General features: G+C 36.9%; 1 protein-coding gene across 2 annotated transcripts in view; it reads left to right on the forward strand.

Moving 5' to 3' along the window:
- Rnf128 (ring finger protein 128) overlaps window positions 1-22,341 on the forward strand; it is a 108,672-nt gene that overhangs the window by 55,220 nt on the left and 31,111 nt on the right. For both annotated transcript variants that reach the window (XM_021188274.2, XM_021188273.1), the window contains exon 2: window positions 21,855-22,102. In XM_021188274.2, coding sequence (XP_021043933.1) covers window positions 21,855-22,102 — 248 coding nt within the window. The remainder of the gene's footprint in view (window positions 1-21,854; window positions 22,103-22,341) is intronic.

Raw genomic sequence — 22,341 nt, forward strand, 5'->3', positions numbered from 1 at the left:
TTTATTTTTATTTTTATTTATTTTTATTTATTTATTTTTTGAGACAGGGTTTTCTGTGTAGTCCTGGCTGTCCTGGAACTCTCTCTGTAGATTAGGCTGGCCTTGAACTCAGAAATCCACCTGCCTCTGTCTCCTAAGTGCTGGGATTAAAGGTGTAAGCCACCACTGCCCAACATGGAATTATTTTTAAATTGTACATATATACTGTGTACACCACAGCCCTATATCAAAACCCAATGCTTTTAATTACAGAGTTGCTGGTCTCTCAACTCCTTCTCCAGCACTATGCCTGCCTAGATACTACCATGCTTCTTACCATGATAAAACTGTAAGCCAGCCTCAATTAAATGTTTTCCTTTATGCAAAAAGAAAAAAAGGAGTTCTATCATAGTTGGAAGTTATATCAATTTACTAGGGACTGGAATTGAACCTGGCTTCCATTAGCTAGCAGAAAGAAAGAGCAATAGTTGGATAAGGAGCAGGGTAATTTGCATCAGTTAAAACAAAAATATGTTCTCCATAGATGGTTACATAAAGATGTAGTCAAGAGTTCTAAAGTGGTCTATTCTACCCCATATTGTCTGTTGTGGCTTTGTTCTCTTAAAAGATTTTTTTTTTCTGAGTCAGGGTGTGGTATATTCCAATCAGGCCTCCAACATACTATGTAGCTATGATGACCTTGAAGTACTGATCCTCAAGCCTCCACTACTGGAGTGCTGGGGATACAGGTGTGTGTGTGTGTGTGTGTGTGTGTGTGTGTGTGTGTGTGTGTGTAACCAGGCTCAGTTTCTGCGGTGCAGAGGATGAAAGCCAAGGCTTTTCTTGCATTCTAGGCAAGCATTCTGACAACTGAGCTTTGATGGATTTGATCAGCATTTGTGCTGGAGTTCTCTTTCTCTTGACATTCCTATAGGTGATATCTTTTCTTACAGTTGAGACTTTCTCCAAGTTCTACCTCATCAGTTGAAGTAGCTTTGAAAAAAATTGGATTCTGTCTACCCAACAGTAAAATGGTCCTGGATTTTTTCCAAACTTTGTTAGGGTTCCATGTATTTTCAGAGAGGATTGACACTGGGTTAGAGATTCAGCACTGGAAAACAGAATATGATCATTTATATGTGCACATATAATATGCATATACAATATATGCATATATAATATATAATACAATAGTGATATATATACATACAAACTAAACAAACTAAGAGGGTATATAAGTCATTAGCTTGAAGCTCAGTAAGTTTCCACAAATGAAAGCACTTGTGTAACCTGTACCTTACTTGATAAATGAAATAATATTGAATCTCAGAAGACAAGCAAATAACCCAATGTGAAAAAGGTTTGTACCACAGTTACCATTGTGTCCAATCAGCCACAGAAACAGTATGGTGATTATCCTCCCATACATAGTGTTGAATGTTAGTACCAAATACATGGGTATTTTTATGTGTGCTTGTCCTGGGTTTGTTGTTGTCATTGTTGTTGTTGGCAAGAATATTAAAATAGTTCAGAGCTGCTCCACTTTTCCCCACAACACCCACTTTGGAGCTCTGCATGAGAATCTTTTGTTTTTATTTCATGTCCCACTCGCTTCCTTTTCAGCTGTATATGGCCTTCTATGCATCGCGGTATGTGGTACTGCTTGCATTTGCCAATAGACTAACTACAATATTGATTTTTTTAGCTAAACAAAGTCTGGTGATTCATGCTGAGCAGTGGGAAACCAGATGTAATTGGAGGCTATTTGGTTCAAAATCTAATTGTGAATTACTTGGTTTTAACACTTGAATAATCAGGTACCAATCTGTGACTTTGAGTTAACGCTATTCATTTTGACCTTTTCTGAAAGATGATGGTACTGAAATTTGTTGTGCCTTTATGATCTCTCTGGAAGTGGCTTAGACAAACGCTGCCTGCAATTAACGATATCTTGGCATTTAAAAAGAAAATAACACCATATTATTATCATTGTTGGTGAAAATTACAGGTTATTTCCCTCTTCCTTGTTTTTCTGTATTCTCTGATTCCTTAGTATGAATATATTTTACTTTCGTAACCAGAAGAAAATTTAAAAAAAAACCCTCAATATGTCAATAGTTTGATAAAGCTTAAAGAAAGAATTAATGCTATGGTATAACAAAAACATATAGAACACGTTACAGCTCAGAATTTAGGAATTGCTGTGGCCTTTTAGATACAGTTGTGTGGTTATTAGGTTATATCCTTCTAAACCCTAATTGATTTTTTTATATGTATAAATGAAACTGCAACACTAAAGAACTTGAAGGCCTACAGTCTTCCTATTTTGTTATGAAATGTTTCTCTTTTCTTTTATATTTTAAAATTTTTTATCTTCCCTTTGTGCACATTGAAGCATAGATACTTCATCTTTCTTTTCATTTTCCTTTCTTTTCTAGAAGAGGCTTGCTGAATCTCACTAGCATTCTCCAGCATCCATTTTATTGACTACTTTTAAGACATAGACTTATTGAATGCTTTAGTATAAAGAGTATAAATGTTGATCATTTGCACCCAGCAGCACTAGCTGCTCTGATATAGTTTTTGTCACTCTAGAAAGGAGGATGAATTTTTACTAGAGTAAGAACAGTGGGTGACCTTAGTGCTCTTGTTTTATACTTTATTAATGATGAATAGAACATTTTGGCTCATTAAAATTGAATTACTTTTTGATTTCCATTAAAACTACTTTTTCTTATGTGAAACTCCACTAGTTTGTGATTCACACAAGAAACCCTTGAATATATAGGTTGCTGTGGTGCCATTTTTTTTTTCTTTTAAGAAACTTGCCCCACTTTCTGCCCTATACTCTACCTTTACTGATCTGGTTAACTCTACCTTAGGTACTCTTACACTCTGCACATACAGACATGTTCTCATTCTTTTCCTTCTGCTTCCTTCTATCTCTCCTTCTTCCCCTATATTCTCCTGCCTTTCTTTCCTTAGTTTCTTATTTCCCTTGCGTTCTTCCTTTTTAAAACTGCTGTTTTCTTGCTTCTTCTTCTTCTTCTTCTTTTTTTTTTCTCTGTATAGGGTTTCTCTGTGTAGCCCTGGCTGTCCTGGAACTCACTCTGTAGACCAGACTGGCCTCGAACTCAGAAATCTGCCTGCCTCTGCCTCCCGAGTGCTGGGATTAAAGGTGTGTGCCACCACTGCCCAGCTCCATGCTTCTTTTCAAGTGAAATGAATCACTGTATATCAGTGCTCTTGATATATAATTGACCTTGAACATGTAGTTGCACTCACTCCCATATCTGCCACGAAAACTCCAATCAACTGTGCAATCCTCCTGATTAAATTTACCTTATCATGTTCTAGTATTCGGGATAAATCTGTAATGTTCTTGTTCGTTTTGCTGTAAATATTATAGAGATATGATTGTTGGAAAAGTTTTCTTAAATTGGGGGTTAAGAAATATTATTTTTATTTTCTTACATTTTAGTTCTCATTACATTTCAACATGCAAAAGGCTATGTGCTCCTTTGAACATCCAACCTCTTTAGCAACATTTCTGTGAGGAAAAAAGTGTTTTCTGTAGTTCCAGATAATTAGCTTACAGATAAACTTTAGATATTACCTATTAGTGTTTTCATGTTGTTTACAATGATAGTCCTGCTGCTCTTCAGCTTATTCCATTCCCTCCAGTTGTGCTGCTTTGGACTTTATTGAATTGAGTTTCTTTGTCATATTGATCATGGTTCTCCCTCACCTTTTCCCTGCGGGTTCACCATGAAGATATTTTGTTTTGCTAATTTTGGATGGTCTCTGAACATTATATTTATTCTAATAACACATATGATATTAATTTTGAGATATTTTTATTTATTTATAATTTAAATGCATGAGTGTTTGCCTCCATGTATGTCTGTGTACCACATGCCTACAGTGCCTTTATAGGCCAGGGGAGGACATTGGACCGCCTGGAATGGAGTTACAGATGATTGTAAACTACCATTTGGGTGCTAGGAACAGAACCAGAGTCTTCTAGAAGACCAGCTAGTGTTCTTAATTGCTGAATCGTCTCTCCATCCCCTATTCTTAAGGTTTTTAAAAACTATATCTTAAATTTGACTTGTGCTTTAGTTAGCCAATAGCTTTTCAAATGCATCTTTTCTCTTCGTAGAGGATTTAAAGTCATTTGGATGGAGATGAAGATTTTCATTCATACATAAAGCCATGAGCAAACCATCTATAACACTGTTCCCAAAGTGCTCTTCTAAAGAGTTTTTGCATCAAATTTTTGGTTTCCACTCAGTCTGTTTCATTTTTGCAAGCAAGCAAGAGGTGTGAGATAACAGAACTGGCCAATGTAAAAATTATCTCTCACCTCCTTTCTGTAGTCCTCTGTTGTGTGTCTTTTCCTAGGAAGACAGGAACAAGCAACTGCTCACCCCCAATAGGGCATTGACCAAAGAAACAATTCAACCTGAGTCTAGCTTAGTGAACTAGTGAGTTTATTGTGATTACTCACAGGAGTATGGATGACTTAAAGCAGTGGCATCACTTAGAAGCCCACTCCAACATGGGTGATGACTCATGAAAGTTGTATCCTTGGAGTGCCTGCAAGACTTGCAGAGAGCTCAGCCAGCAGGAGACTTCTGTCCAACAGTAGTTAGTGCTTATATAACCTTAGAGCAAGGTAGGGGCTTGTTTTTAGTTACTTTAAAAACTTTTTGATTCCAAATATTTTTTTCATATAGTATATACTCTGAACACAGTTTCTCCTCTTTTGTATCTTCCAAGATCCTCTTCACAGTGCAGGTTTTTTGTTAATTTTTTTAATACTAAGCTATGCTCATGTTATATTCCCTCACTCTAGGAAAAAGTTTTCTAGAAACTTTTTCTTGGGTAGGTATGGCTTTTGAATTCAGGAATTTTCTGAGACTTGTGAGATGTTTATTTCCTGAGCCTTTTAAGTGTTAATTGCTCCCTGAGTCTTAACAAGTTTTCCACCAGGGTGGAATATTTCAACAACACCCTCAAACCATTGCATTTTCACTTCTTTTTTGACTGATGTCTGTTACTTAAACTTGCTAACAAGGTAAAGGAATTTACTTAACCTTAAGTAATGTAATGAAAGGTTAAAAGATAACCTTTGATAGCGAGGAAACCTACTTGATTGCTTTATTTCTTTATTTCAATCTATGGTACCAAGGGCGAAGGTGTTCCTTTTGAAAGTTGAAGATAGCATATTACAATTCAAGAACAGGTGTCCTTGAGTCTGATTTCTTGACGTAAATTCCTGTTCTACACATGAAAAAATATGTAATACTGGGCATTTTGGCAACCTGAACCTCAGATATCTTATTCATGAAAGAGACCCAGTAATATTTATTCTCCATGATACTATAAATAAAGTGCTAACACATAGTGAACAATTGAAGAAGATTAGTTCCCTTGAACTTTTTGCTAACAGTTTTATTAGCTTGAAACCATAGTTTTCCTTTGGTTGTTGTAGTTTTTCAGTTTCATACTTTGAAATATGTAACTGTTTTATATTCAAAAGAAGAAAAGAACGATGACACCCATTTTGCTTTTTTTTCCCTGGGTAGTTTCTGAAAAATGATAGGAAAATTGCATAATGAAGAAATGGGTCTAGACATGTGGCAAATGCCTGTAGTCCTGGTACTTAGGAGTTTGAGGCAAGCCTGGGCTACCCTGTCACAGATAGAACAATGACAACAACCATGGACATAACTCAGAGGTAGAATGCTTGCCTATAATATGGAAGTCTCTGGGTTTTATCTCTAGTGCCATAGGAAAACAAAGAAAATCAAAAAATCAAAAAGAAAGAAAAGAAAGAAAGAAAGAAAGAAAGAAAGAAAGAAAGAAAGAAAGACAGACCTACCAAACAAAAGTAAATGGGCTATAGGAACAACTGTCGTGTCTTCCATTTTAAAGTCAGAAACAAGACTTAGTATTAAGACATTAAACTCCATCAATGAAAATGTTTATGGCCCCCTTTCTAGCATAGAAGTAATGAGAAAGGGTTTGAGATTCAGATGGATTTTAATATGATTCTCAGTTCATTTATCTCCTGTAATATCTTTGTATGCTCTGCCAAATTAATCTCTTTAAAACTTGGTTTCTACCCATGTGGAATGGAGAATAATAATTATGTGTACATTATAGACTTATTATGATGGATAAATATAGATAAAGAGTTGAGTGCACATTTTAATACATTAAAAGGAAAACTTAATTTCTCTTTCACCTAATCTGTAGTCCAGTCTTGGAGACTAGCAGTGCACATCACTATATCATTTCTTAGAGCCTCTAATATGCCAAGAAAACTCAGTTCAATTTCATTTAATTGTTTCTGAACTTCTTTATCTAAAGACTTTCTTTTTATCTCTAAAATACTAAACATCTGAAATTTAGGAATTCTGATTAGCATGCACTTCATGATTTCTCCCTTCTCCCATTCTTTCTTTTTTTTTAAAATTCTGGCCTCATAATTTTAACTATATCAAAGTCTGGTCAATTTATAGAAATGACTAAACCAGTAAAGTTACTTCAATCCATTAAAGCAAGAACAGAATGCTTCAAATGTGACAAAAGTGTGGATACTTCACCCCTTCTTAGAATGGGTAACAAAATACCCATGGAAGGAGTTTCAGAGACAAAGTTCAGAGCTGAGACAGAAGGTAGGACCATCCTGAGACTGCCCCACCCAGGGATCCATCCCATAGACAACCACCAAACCCAGACACTATTTCATATGCCAGAAGAATTTGCTGACAGGACCCTGATATAGCTGTCTCTTGTGAGGCTATGCCAGTGCCTGGCAAATACAAAATGGATGCTCACAGTCATCTGTTGGATGGAACACAGGGCCCCTATTGAAGGAGATAGAGAAAGTAACCAAGGAGCTAAAGGGATCTGCAACCTTATAGGAGGAACAACAATATGAACTAACCAGTAACCCCCCCCCCCCCGCAGAGCTGTATCTCTAGTTGCATATGTAGCAGAGGATGGCCTAGTCGGCCATCAATGGGAGGAGAGGCCCTTGGTCTTGCGAAGATTATATGCCCCAGTACAGGGGAATGCCAGGGCCAGGAAGTGGGAGTGTGTGGGTTGGGGAGCAGGGCAGGGGAAGGGTATAGGGGGCTTTGGGGATAGCATTTGAAATGTAAATGAAGAAAATATCTAATAAAATAGAATACTATAAAAAAGAAACCAAAACTATTTGTTAATTGAACAACCTGTATTCTATAGAATCTTGAAATAATATATATTTTTCTCAACATAGTTTAAGGTTTTATAGTGACCTGTTCTGTTTCAGTGGTTTTCTTTTATGCTTTATGAAGAAGATCCTATGTTCTAAAAACCACTGCTTTCCTAGTGGACACAGATGTCTATATTATAACCTGACCTTAGAACCCAAATTGTCTCTGTCCTGGTATTTAAACCTAATTCTGAAGCCGAGATGTACCCAAGCTCCCGGTTGGAGTGGGATTATTGACTCCTGTGGAGTAGGCCTATCAGCATGACCATTTTAGCAGAATCAGCTAAACTGTGTCACTGAGCATCATACTGCACATAAGGTCTATAGAGTAGGACTAGTCTTCAGCTTTTTATCAGTGTATATCTCATGTCCTTTCTTTAGGTGGGTATACCTAATTTAAATATGACATCTTTGTATTTGAGGAAGAGGCATATCTTTTTATTAGATATTTTCTTTATTTACATTTCAAATGTTATCCCCTTTCCTGGTTTCCCCTCTGAAAACCCCCTATTCCCTCTACATTCTCCCTGCTCACCAACCCACCCACTCCTACCTCCTGGCCCTGGCATTCCCCTAAACTGGGGCATAGAACAGTAGAGGCATATCTTAGGGTGTTTATATCTTAAAAGGATGAATTTGGTTTTCAGATTGAATCAAAAATTTGCAGAACCCTCAAATATAGCTGACAGTAGCACAAGATGTTCCACTGATGTTTGAAACCCATAAATATCATTGAACCATAATATACATATGTGAACATTATATGTATTTATAAATTTATTTTCCTTTACATACATACCTATGATAAAAATTTAATTCATGAGTTAAGTAGAGATAGGATTAACAACAATAACTAATAGTAAAGTAGAATAATTATAATGGTATAATAAAACTAAAGTTTATGACATTTTTATTTCTGTAGTTCTCTATATAATCATATTGGGAAATAGATAGTTGAAATGTCAAAAAATGTAATAGTAGATGAGAGGGTACAGTGTAATTAAAGCTTCACTTAGCAAGTGTTTATTTGGCATATGTTATTGCCACTTTGCTAGATACCATAGATACAATGATGGAAAACATAGCCACCAACATGAAATTCACAGCTTGGTGTAAAGGATGAGTAAGGCATACACTGTATGGATAGCTTAAATCAGGCTGTCTAACCTACATGCATCAGGGTATTCAAAAAAGATGTTAAACTGAATGTGAAGCGGAGTTTTATAGAACCTTTTACCAAAAAGAGCAATCCAAAGATAGTAAAGTTTCTTATAGCCATGAAGAAAGCAAATCAAAGAACTAGACTGGTGACTTGGACTCTAGTGGAGAAATTGTTACTGGTGATTTAGATAATATCAGCGACAATAAAGATGTGTTCTATTGAGAAAGGAATGGGCTTCTTTCTGATGTGGCAAAATTTTCAAACTTCTATATGCATACTTTAAAAATTATTTTCTTGGCAGACTTTTTCCATACACAGCAAATAATTGATATTTTTCTAGACACTGAATTGATATTTTTCTAAACCTTAATATCAATCAAGCTATAATCAAACTCCAACATAATGTTTCTCAAAGTATTATGTGTAGACCACATAATGCAAAATAACCCATAAAACTAGTCAAACCAGCAGATTTCCACATCCTACCCCAAATGGGACTTAGGAAGTCCCCCAGTTAAGTTCCATGCATAGTAAAGTTTTAGGATCATTGATCTACCCAAAACATCTTTAAATGATATCAGAGGACTATTGTTGCTCCCTGTAATTTCTCAGTGATTTAAGAAGTCAAGACTAGGTTCATAATAAAACTTGAACATTATTCACTCTATTCATGTTTACACAAATGATATAAAAGCAGTGATGAAAACTTCTAGCAGCCGGGCCTGGTGGCGCAGGCCTTTAATCCNAGGTGGATTTCTGAGTTCGAGGCCAGCCTGGTCTACCAAGTGAGTTCCAGGACAGCCAGGGCTATACAGAGAAACCCTGTCTCGAAAAACAAAAACAAAAACAAACAAAAAAAAAACTTCTAGCATCATTTTTGTTGTTTTGCTTTTTGAGACAGTTGGCTGTCCTGGAACTTCCTCTGTAGACCAGGCTGTACTCAAACTCACAGAGATGCACCTGCCTCTGCCTCCTCGGTGCTGGGATTAAAGGTGTGTGCCACCTCCCCACCCCCAGCAAGGAACCTATCTACTAGCACCTGAAAACAAACTAAGACTGAAGGCATTAGATGGTATTAATTGTCATTTTCTACCCCTGTGTACTTATAAGAAAAGGTAAATGCCAACTTCACAGAGAATGTCCGCCAAATACCATGGAGTGCTCAGCTGTAAATGGGGCATCTACAGTGTAGCTCTTTCTGCAAGGTTCAGTGATCATTGTGAAAGAGGAGGCAGGAAGATTGTAAGCCAGAGTGGTGGATGATTGCATGGAAATGGCGTTTTCTCCACCCAATAGGGCAGTCAGTTGCACATGTGAACTCACGGTAGTTATGGCAGAATGCATAAGAGCTGTATAAGCTAAAGCCAGACAAAATTGCAACATGGAATGGTAGATGGGCATGAAGTCCCATGCCTAGCTGAAGAACATAGATGTTTGCTAGCTTCTGGGAGAGGGAAAGTAAGTTCTCTTTAAGAGCATGATATTGTAGGACCTAGTAGCACCATAGCAGGCCTTTTACCCAGTAGTAACACTAATTGAACTTGATGGTTGGTTTGTTTTGGGATTGTTGTTGTTGCTGTTGTTTTACTTTTTCAAGACAGGGTATCTCTGCTTATCCTTTGGCTCTCCTGAAGCTCACTCTGTAGACCCGGCTGGCTTTTGAGATCTGCCTGCCTCTGCTTCCTGAGTATTGGGATTAAAGGCATGCAGCACCAGCATCCAGTAAAGGATAGGTTTGCGAAAGGAGAAAACTTGAAGTTGGGTGGATAAGGAAGCCAGGATGGAGTTGACTGGAGTTGGAGTGGATATGATCAATGTGTGCCTTATGAAGTCTCGGACAAGGAATAAAAAAAAAAAATTACTTCAAAATTAGAAATAAAGCTGAAGGTTACTTTAAAATACCCAGATGAATCAGTAAAATAATTACTTTTATTAAGTCTCTCCTCTATGGGACTTACACATAGGTGTGCTTCTGTGTGATGGGTGGGTGACTAGGCATAAAGCAGCTTGCAACACAATCAAGTGTTGTGTTTGAAGGCAAAGCACGTGTGGGATAGAGCTGTCAGCTGAGCTAGCTATTCTTTTCAAATACCTCCTTTTAACTTGACAACCTACTGACAAACAGGAGCTCTTCAGAGCTAAATATTTGGAAGACCTTTTCTCAAGAATGAAAACTGAGCCTGTCATTTCAAGGAAAAGCACTGCCAGTATTTGCTGCCAATGATACGATTTTTTTTTTAAGTTTTCAGGCAAAATTGGAATTGGAAAAAAAATGAAGACACCATATAAACTTGATAACTTCCTGATACTTGGGCTTTTCTGATAACATCCGTGTTGATATTAACAACTGATTTACCCTTTTATATTGTATAGTCTTGAAATGAGTTATTATTTATATCTGTATAATTCAATGAACCAATACTTTATAGATGCTCAGTGCGTGATATTAAAGTGGATGAGCAGAAGCAGAGGATATAGACTTGCAAGCATTAGGATCTGAGTTCAAGTTCCAGAACCCATGTGGACAAAGCTGGGTACAATTCTGCATGTTTAGAATACATGTACCTAGGAGGTTGAGACCCGTGGAACCCTGGAGATTGCTAGCTAGCTAGCCTAGCTTCTTAGTGAGATCTAGGCCAATGAAAAACCTGATCTGAAAAAACCAGGGTAGTTGTCTTCTGGGGAATGACATCGCAGGTTGACCTCTGAACTCCATGGACATGTAAACATGGACATGTACCCACATACCTATATAGGAGCTCCCTACAGGAACACACAAACACACACACACAAACACACACACACACACACACACACGGGGTCCACAGGGCAGAGGAGGTGTGGATATATATCCATTCAATATGCAAAGCAAACCAGTGGATTTCCATTTAACCAAGTAGGGAGGGTCCATTGACATGGTTTCAAATTATACTTTTTAACTAACTAAAAGTTCAGATTGGATGTAATATCAAAGTGCAGTATATTCAATTAACCTGAAAATACTATTAAAGCAACACTTAATTCTCCAGTTGCATCATTTCTGTGAGTAAAAATTTACTTCGTAGGCCTCCACTCATAAGTAACACCACTCTATTTGTTACATTTGGGAAAAATAATAGTTATTTTAATAAAATAATGTTATGCATTTATGATGACTTTAAATGAATGAATTAACATTTTCTAAATTCATTGGTATTAACTTCTAATCTGGTAAATGTCACTAGAAATAACGTACATAAACAAAGGTTCTTTGAAGTCGTCAGTAACTTTTAAAACATGTAAAAATGTCCTGACGCCAGAAAATTGGAGAACTGTGAATCTTGCTCAACGTAACAACTGGTGGAAATCAGAATAGTTAAGACAGGACTAGATGTTTTCAAAAACAGTTATGAGAATTGTATATTTGTAAATGTGATAGGTCATGCACAAATTATTCATCTGTGACCTTTTCTACAGAGTTGCATCTATTTACCTACTATCTTTAATATGCTGCTTTCTGAAGACTCCATCTATTAGGGATTGTTTTTGTATAATATCAAAACTGATCCATTCTTCCATTTCTGTGGTGAAGCTGTGCCCTCCAAATCTACAGTTGAAATTCTTGGCAGTCCAAACCAACAGAACAACTTTCTGTACTGTACACACTTACACATTTTCTATCTGACAGAAGTACTTCTTAGACTTCCATTCTAAGAGCTTTGGTATTCCAGACTGAAATCATTATCTTCCCTAACTGCCCAAGGAAGTTGTGCAGTAAATGAAAAAAAAAAAAAAAAAGTCTTTGAAACCCACTATGGAAAAAGTGAAAAAAACAAAGTCCGGGTGATTGGTTTCAGGTTCTCCTGATTAGAGGGTTGTTTATTTACTGTGCAGGAACCCCTCACACACAGGCTTTGTCCATTTTAGATAGCAGTGAATTCCCAAGTGCTGACTCAATTGCTGTGTCAAGATGCCTGGGCAGTGTTGAATGTGAGCTTAGTTTTACAACAACCACATTGGACATCAGTGGCCCTGTTATTTGTGATTTACTCTTAGTGAATACTTCTGCTTTCCTAACATTTAATTAAGAATGCTATTTTTACTCATCTCCTTATGTTTTCTGTTGAAATGCCCAGGTCCTGTAAATATGCCATCATTATGCTTAAAATATTCCATATGTTATGAAAATCTTATTATAACTTATTTTATATCTTGACATATTAGTATCAAAGGTGAATAAAAAGGTCCAGAAACACAGAACTTACTGTGTCTTTATTCTCTAGAAATACTCATTTAATGACTTTGTGTTTATAAGTAAATATGACTAAGCTAGAATAACAATATCATTGCATTTTTTAAATAAATGGAAAAGGTCAGTTATCAACATGAACCTCTATCTAATTTGTGTGCCGTTAGAATACTAAAAAATAAAATAAATGCCTCTGTAGTGTTTACACTAGAGACCATTGTGATTTAATATATTAGTCAAATGCTATTCAGAAATGGTGGTAAGCACTGTTACAGGGGCTAGAGAGATGGTTCAGTGGTTATGAGCACTGGGTCTTCTGGAGGACCTAAGTTTGGTTTCCAGCTTGCATGTTGGGTGGTTCATAACCACCTTTAGCTCAGCCTCCCCAGGGAGTCTGACACTCTTTTGGCTACTGTAGGCACTCGCCACTACCACCACATACACAAATAGTTAATAGAAGAATTGCTACATTCTGTTTTGTTATCACTATTCCCAAGACAGGGACTGTGTTTTAGGTATTTACTGTAGCCCCATAGCCTAACACAACAGTACCTGACCTGTGTGTAGATACTGAAAAAAAAAAAATAGGGTGAAATTGGAGGTACTGTTTGTCTTTTGTGTAACTGGTCCATAAGGAAGTGATTTATAGTTTTACTCATTGGCACTGATTTGATCACCTGAGCTATCCAGAGCACATTCTGCTGGTTTAAAGTAGAGAATTATTACAGTAAAACTTGATAGAAAACTAGATAGCAAACTGGGCCCTGGTGGCTTGTGCCTTTAAACCTAGCGCTCCAGAGGTGGAAGCAGGCAAATCTCTGTGAGTTCGAGGCCAGCCTGGTCTACAAAGTGAGTTCCAGGACAGCCAGGGCTACACAGAGAAACCCTGTCTCGAAAAACCAAAACCAAAAACAAACAACCAAACTAACAAACAAAAGGGAAGAAAAAGAAAACTAGAAAAACTAGATAACTCCACAACTTATAAAACTATTAAATTATTAATTATTAATGTTAAAGATAATTTTACAAGATGTCCAATCTGTTCGCACGGACTGTGTTATTATATATAATGTAGAAGGACAAGCTAACACTATTGAGAAAGATGATACAGCATAAGTGACACAGATTCAACAAAACAAGTTGGTTCCTGGATCATTGGAGGCTTTGAATGCTTGTCCTTAGCAAAGATCCATTTTATGAGCTGCTCTGAGTGTCTCTGGATAGAGAGTGGCTGTACCTCATTCTCCCTAATAGGCAAATGAAATGCTATCTGGCCTGGTGAGTCACACAGCAGATGGGAGGTGATAACAGGATGGTCAGAAGTTTAGGGTGAGCCTCAGCTACCCAGTGAGTTTGAGGCAAATCTGGGCTACAGGAGACTCTAAGGGCCTGCAAAATAACTCAGTGAGTGAAGGTGCAGACCCTGTATGTTGGAAGGAGAGAAATGACTCCTACACGTGTCCTGTGCACATGTATGTGAATACATGCACAAAATTTCAAAAAGAATGTAAAATCAAAATGAAAGAAGAAAATTCTTCTAGCCTGTATGCATATGCATGTGTCTTCACTGTTCCTTTCACTTTCTATCCCCCAATAACTGTCTACTTTAGGAGTATTAAATTGTTAACTTTTATCATAAGCATGTAAACTGCTTATCATAAGTGGCTAACTTTCACATAATGAGTGTTTTGTGAGACTTTAGAAAGATCACTTACTAAACTGAAATAATAGCTCAGTGACAGAACATTTTTATGCATGGAGGCCCTGGTCTCAGTTCTTAGCACAGCACCAAAAACAAAAAAGAAAGAAAGAAAGAAAGAAAGAAAGAAAGAAAGAAAGAAAGAAAGAAAGAAAGAGAAAGAAAAGATCATTTTAAAAGTCACTAAAGCTAATTTGAAGATCTGAAAGGTTTAGAATCAGTGGAAACCATAATAATGGCCATATATAATACTGGAAGGCCATAGGAGAGCTCACAGGAAAACAAAGCTTGGCTAGGTTTGCTTTAGCAGGACAAATTCACACACACCCAAGTCATAAAAGGCTTTCTTTAGAACCTCGGGGTGGGGCTTACTGGTAAAGTGCTTGCCTGTCTGTCATGGTGGCCTTCCAGAGGTCTTGCATTTAATTCCTAGCCCAGAAACAACGAGCTAGTTTTTGTTTGTTTGATTTTGTTGTTGTTCCACTAAAATGATCCTGTTCTTTGGAATCCACAGTCAACATCTTATTTTGTGGTTTTCATTAGACTAACAAACAGAAAAAAAAATCCAGACTTCTCTTGGGATTGCATATACACTGATTTTACTTTGTGTGTGTGTGTGTGTGTGTGTGTGTGTGTGTGTGTGTGTGTGTGTGTGCAAGTATGTGTGGGGGGTGGGTACCCCTTAATGTCCCTCTTTAATTTTTATTTTTTCAGGTCAAATCGCTTTGGATGTCATTAAAAAGAGAGAACTAATATAGGAGAGTGTAAAGCAGAACACCAAAGCCATGGCCTTGTGTTCTGTTCTTCCTCTCCTTGCTGGGAATTCCATTTTCCCTTGTAATTGGAACAACAGCAATGCCTACCTTATATTAACTATATTAAGACCTTAGTTTATAAATATATTTTATCTGGTAACCTTCACTCTCAGGATAAAATTGGGAAGGTAAACAAAAATGCCTCTGATCAACAGTTCTAAATGCTGCAGGGTGCTTGCATTGAGGCCTTCAAATGCCCTCTGGAAGCCTGTTTGCTCTTTCTGTAGGACCAAGCTTAATTGCCTCGCATACAACAACAGTGGAGAAGCATAAAATTGTAGAGGAGGGCTGATGCTATCAGCAACAAGTTATACAAGACTCTTCCTCCCTCATGAAAAATTGTTCAGTGTTAGATTACTTTTTTTTTTTTAATGAATTAGGCTGATCCATGAGGTCTCCTCCAGCTTCAATAATATATGACTTCAGTACAAATTATAAGAGTCTGGGGACAGATAATATTACTGCTATATTAAATAATAGCTTCCAAGACTAATCCACTGTCAATAGCAAATCATAATTAGTACATCTTAGTTATGAAAATAGGGCATTATTACATATTTGTACATTTTTGTCTGTGGAATAAGAAGCAAGAACAGCTAACAATGACATGCTTTTAATAATATAGGGATAGGGCAGATTGATTTCTTTTATCCATTTGCTTCCCATAGTCCATTAGAGCAAAAAGTCTGTGTTAAATCTCTAATGGAATGAACCTAATATTTTGTTGGTAGTTTTTCACTTAATTATGTTTAGTCCATGAGCATGCACATGCCATAATGTTGTGGATTGGGTTTCACCCTTCTACTCTTACAGGGGTCTTGAAAACTGAGTCAGGTTGTCAGACTCAATTGGCAAGTGTTTTTTATCCCCTGAGTCATCTTGCTGCCCAACTTGGTATAAATTTAATCAGTATATGACATATATGTTTTACAGAAATAAAACGCTGCTCACATATTGTTTTAAAATATTCTAACATTGTGCTGAAATTTATGTTATATTCACTCATGGAAAAAAGTTGGTTGCATGCACTAGATACATTTTTGTTATAACATATTATTGCTTTTCCATTAATTAATTAATTTATTCATTTTGTATCCCAATTGCTGTCCCTCCCGGTTCATTCCTCACATAGTCCCTACCTCTAACCCCCCTTCTCTTTTGAGAGGGTAAGATACTTAAAAGAGAAGGACTTAGCTAAACATATTTGATTATGTTTGAGTGTATTATGTCTGATACTAAAACGTTGAAAAGATGGCTCAATGCAGAAAGCATTTAGCATGTAAACATAAAGACCTGAGTTCAAATCTCCAGAATCCAGGTAAAGCCATACAGAGTAGTGTATGCATCTGTAAGCCCAATTCTCCTAGAGGAAAATAGAGAAAGAGACAAGAAAATTTCAAGAAGCTCTAAGGCTAGCTAGCATGTAATATACAGTGGAGAAAATCGCCAAGAGACCCTGTCTCAGTTAAGGTGGCAAGTAAATACTGGTTAAGCCTAGGTTGTCCTGATGTCCACAAGTATGTCATACCATGTGTGTGTACTTGTATTCACATGTTAATGCATGTACATATAATACACAAAATTAAAAAGCTACTCACATAAATATGGTTAAATTTTACTATTTGTGTAAAGCAATTTTTCCAGTAAATCTTACTTGCATGAAACATGTAACTTCCTAAATATCACCAAAAGAAAACCATTGCTATAGTGAATTAAAGACTTTTTTTTCACTCCAAAAAAAAAAAAAGATTCTTAGTTTAGAGAGGGAGATGGTATGCTGATTTAAGTTGTCAGACAAAATGAAGAGCTAGATGGAAATTAAAATTCAAGTGATGGGTGCTAGGGAGATAGCTTAGTGGGTAGTAAAGGCATTGCTACTAAGTCTGATGATGTGAGTTCTATCCCCAGGAACTACTTTGTAGAAGGAACAAACAGACTCTCACTCATGCAAATGTGTTTACACACATGGACACACAAACACATACATGCACACTAAACAATGATTAAGCATAAAACCACTGGAACATTTGCTTTCACTCTGGAAGACTATGAACTGGATCATCAGGGATACAGAGGCAAATGGGAAAGGGGGCAGTAATCAGGATGTATGCTGGGGACTTGAGGATGAGAGTACAAAAAAATAGAGTTATGGAAAAGTGAGTGGCAATGAATGGCTGCATGAGGCTGAATCTGAGTATGCATGAAGTGGAATGTAAAGGAGATATACCCAACTGGACAACTCCATTGAGACCATATCAAATGAGGTTGTATACCCTAAACCAAGGAGTCAGGCTTCAGTGAGTAATATAGAGTAAGTAAAGAATTCTAAGCAGGATACAACCACATATGCCAAAAAAAGGGAACAAATAAATAAATAAATAAAATACAAAAAATCAAAAAACAAAAATAAAATAAATGAAAATAATTCTGATGAAATTTTAAGGGAATATAGTTAAAGATACTCACTGAACATTGAGGATACTGGATATAGGAAAACCAGAAACAAGTTAGGTTATAGAAGTATGCCAAGGAATTATAAAAGCAGCATGAATATGAAAAAATATTTTGATAATGGGAGACACCAAGAGAGAAAGATTTATATGACTGATGGGTGAGTACTAAAGGGTTAAAATGGAGTTTCCTTGTCTTCACCTCATGTTTTGCTGTGGGACTGTGCATCTGTTTCCATCAGTTGCTGGAAGAAGCCTCTCTGATGGTGATTGGGCTAGGCACTGATCCTATGAGTATAATAGAATATTATTAGGAATCATTTCATTGACTTGTTTGTCAGTTGTGTTTGGTTCTACCCTAGGTCTCTGAACCATCGAGCTTTCAGGTTCCAGCCATCTACATAGTGTTAGGCATGGGCTGACTCTTCTGGTGTGGACCTCAAGTCAAACCAGTCATTGGTTGGCCACTCCCACAATGCTCTGAGCCACCATTGCCCCAGTGACAACCATGGAGCCTGCGCCAGGCCATCTGCATATGTGCTGTGGTTTTAGCATAGAGTTATGGTTAAACTCCTAGCAATGGAGCAGGTGTCTCTGACTCTTGCCTGCTCATGGGACCCTTTTCCTCCTACTGGGTTGCCTTGTCCAGCCAGCTTTGACATGAGGGTTTGTTCCTGGTCTTATTTTAAAACCTGCTCTTTTCTGAAGGGAAACAAGGGAGGAGTGAGGGGAAGTGTGAGGAGGACTGGAAGGGAGGGAAGAAGGGGAGGCCATGATTAAAAAAGTATAGTAAATTATTTTTTAAAAGAGAACTCTGTTGATACTTAAAGCATGTGACTGGAAGTATTGTGATGCCATTATCTGTGATTTGGAACAGTGGATAAGTAGCACTTTTAGAAAGCTGTAAGGCATTGAGGAAGAAGAGATCTACAGTAATGTCTAGGATAGACCAAAATAAAAAAACCAAACAACAACCAAGAAAATGTTTATGGGGCTGGGGAGAAGTAGCAAAGTACTTAATTTGCAGTCCTAGCATTTGAGAAGCGGAGACGGGAGCATCCTTGGGGTTTATTGACCAGCCCATCCAGATCAGTGGGCAAACTCAAGGTTCAGTGGGAAAATGTGTTTCAAAAAAATAAGATGGAAAGAAACAGAGGAAAACAACTTGATATTGAACCCTGGCTTCCCCATACATGAGGACATGCCCCTAACACAACACACACACACACACACACACACACACACACACACACACACACACACACACACACACACCTCAAAAAAGGAAATCCCTTTCTCTAAAATCTCTACTTATTTAAAATTTATATAAATGGGGGAATGCACTGGTGTCATACAAAGTCATCTTCTAAGTGGTCCTTCAGCTTATAGCCATGTTGAAATGAGACATGTGTCTTTTATATGACTGGAAGTGTAATTCAGTGTATTTCATTGTTAGACTTCAGAAGGTATGTATGAATGTAGATTGTGGGTACTGAAACACAAACATGTTCTTGATATATACACACCGTACATTCTTGACTTTTTATTTTTAAGTCTGAATACAGTGGGTAGTCTGAGTAGCCATGTCTGCTGCTTCATCTGTATCTTCTAAAGGAGGGAAAAACCCTAGAATTCTACTAGTCACTTATTAGAAGGTCACATCCATGATGTAAAAAGAATTCTTTCAAATGGCAATATTTTCTAAAGATAACTTTTAAAAGTCGCTGTACTGTCAAATATCATATCCATTACTGTATCACACTATGTGACTAATGAAAATTTTACAGATGTTTTCCTTATAGGAAAAAAGACAGAATGCTAGGTTTTAGTTTCATGGCTAGAAATTTAAAAACAACCAAAGACCCTTTTCCTCCTAACTTACAAATTCTTTTACCCATAAGGGAAATTTCGGTCATATGTTTTAGATGAAATGTAGTCATGTTTGTTTTAGATAGAGGAAATGCTGTCTGCTTTTTATACTCTCTTCACTTCCTGTATCTTCTGTATTTTTGTTCCATGGAAATAGGATAGTGAGCCATTAACTTCTATCAGACTGAGTTGTCTGTCATGCACCAGTCAGTAGGAGCCCTCTTGAGTTTAACTGTCACTTGTAAAGATAGGGGTGGGGGGGAGCTTTAACTATCTATAGTGTTGAGCTGGAGAGATGATTTAGAGGTTAAGAGCACCCAATTCTTTTCCAGAGGACCCAGGTTTGGTTCCAGACACATAGTAATTAGTAAGTATTTGTAATTGCAGTTTCACGGGCTCTGACAGCCACCTCTCACTGTAGTGCATGCACATCGCACATGGTGCTCATAAAGACATTCACACAAACACTCATATGCATCAACTGGTAAAAGGATCTTTGGTGATAGCTTTTGCATATATTAGGAAAGGATCCAAGCCTGGGGACTTGAAGGTGTTTCTATGTGACCCAATCTTTTGTCTTTTGCTACTCAGAGCTGTAAATTTCAAGGATTATTTATTTGGGTTTAAAAAATCCATAGTATATACCATCATTTAAGATTTTTACTCTTAGTCATTGAAAATGGCAACACTATCTTAGTATTATCCTCTGTGTTTAAATTCTAGTCTAAAGGTCTTATTTGTGGGTGGTTGTTTATTCCAGGCTGGTGTTTAATCATTAACCTTGAGTAATACCTTAACCTAGTATCAATAGGGGGTTTCTCTCCTTGGCAATACATTAACATTCAAAGAACCCTTCTTTTGCTTAGGATCATTCATCTTGGGTCATAAAAACCAGGAGGATTATAAACCTTGATAAGCATTTGAATGACTTAAACAATGACATTCTCAGAACATTGAGAAAGATAAGGTTTGTCTTGCTTTTCTAACCAAACATGTTTGGGAGTAGAAAGAAGGTTATTACAGATATGAGACATTTAGTAACAGTAGTAGTGTAAGTTCAGGTTTGTCCTTAACTGGCACTAAATAGAAACAAATACTTCCATCACTACTTTGTGTTATTTTCTTTGCTACCCTGAACAGGCCTATATATAAAACCTTAGAGCTCTTGAAACAAAATGTCTGTCTGTCTGCCTGCCTGCCTGCCTGCCTGCCTGCTTGCTTTCTCTTTTCCTTTCTTGTAACAAATATTAGATGGATGAAGATTATCCTTTTATTCTGTTACTCTTTTCTTCTTTATTTTGTTTCATGGAAAAGAAAGAAAGAAAGAAAGAAAGAAAGAAAGAAAGAAAGAAAGAAAGAAAGAAAGAAAGAAAGAAAGAAAGAAAGAAAGAAAAGGAAGGACAGACAAAAGAAAGAGTTGCCTTATATTTCATACATGGATAGAATGAGTTTTGATTGTATTAGCCTATCCATTGCCTTCTCTTGTCTCATTGTCTTCACCTTTCACAAGTCTGCTTCTCCTTCCCAAGCAGCTTGTGCAAATTTGATATTATCTTTGAAGATGTAGAAAAATACCACAATTTGAACGTGCGATGGGCTGTAAAACACATTATGAGATTATTTGTCAAAAATCCCTATCTTGATACATAAAGCTTTATATACATTAATATTGAGTAAATATGACAATCTGCCTCCTTATAAATTAAAAAAAATACATCTAAGTATTTTAATAATCCTGAGGAGGTAAGTTCTATTGCCTGTCAGTAGTGAACTATTTGTCATTAAGAAGGCCTTCACACAGTTTGCATATTGGAGCGATTTCTCAGGCCTGTCCTCTTAGCTACTCAGGAGGATCAGGCAGAAGGACCTAAGTTTCAGGTTGCTTGCCTGGGATGCAGAGTAAGACAAGCAACCTAGACTCCAAAGGTAATGCTGTTGAATTATGGTTAATGTTGTATGCCATGCCTTCCTTTAAAGCAGCTGTTCTCAACACAGAGGGATCATGCATCTACCTGATATGCTGTCTATCAGATATTTACAGTACAACTCATAACATTAGCAAAATTACAGTTATAAAGTAGCAACAAAATAATTTTTATGGTTGGGGTCACTACAACATGAGGAACTGTATTAAAGGAACAAAACACTAGGAAGCCTGAGAAGCACTGCTTTAACCTATGAGCTCCTGAGATCAATGACTCAATCTTCACATGGTTAGAAGCCTTATGTCTTTTGAATATGTAATAGGTGCTTAATAATGTTAGCTGAATGATAACACATCCTTTTGTGTCAGCAGGTCTCATTTTCAATGTTTTAAATCATCCATTAAATTGGCTTTTTATATTAACGATCTCAAACTAAAACTGAATTCATTTCCTTTTACAGGTGCAGGAAACATTGTTGCAATCATGATTGGCAATCTGAAAGGAACAAAAATTCTACAGTCTATTCAAAGAGGCATACAAGTAACAATGGTCATCGAAGTAGGGAAAAAACATGGCCCTTGGGTGAATCATTATTCAATTTTCTTCGTTTCTGTGTCCTTTTTCATAATTACGGCAGCAACCGTGGGCTATTTTATCTTTTATTCTGCTCGAAGATTACGGAATGCAAGAGCTCAAAGCAGGAAGCAGGTTTGTCATGCTCTCTTTCCCTTAGTTTCAAATATTTCTACTGTTGCAGTTACAGTTTGGTTTCATGGAGATTATTATACTTACTAGACAAAGATCTATAAATATGCTTTTGAAATTCAGTCATTCAGAAAGTATATCAGCTTCCATCATCTCAAGTTTTATATTCTGTCATTTGTCAAAGTTAATCCTGCTTGATTAAGTCTTTTAACACCTCTAAGGGTGCACAGCCAACATTTATT

Source organism: Mus pahari, chromosome X (assembly GCF_900095145.1).
Source record: "Mus pahari chromosome X, PAHARI_EIJ_v1.1, whole genome shotgun sequence".
NCBI classification, from domain to species: domain Eukaryota; kingdom Metazoa; phylum Chordata; class Mammalia; order Rodentia; family Muridae; genus Mus; species Mus pahari.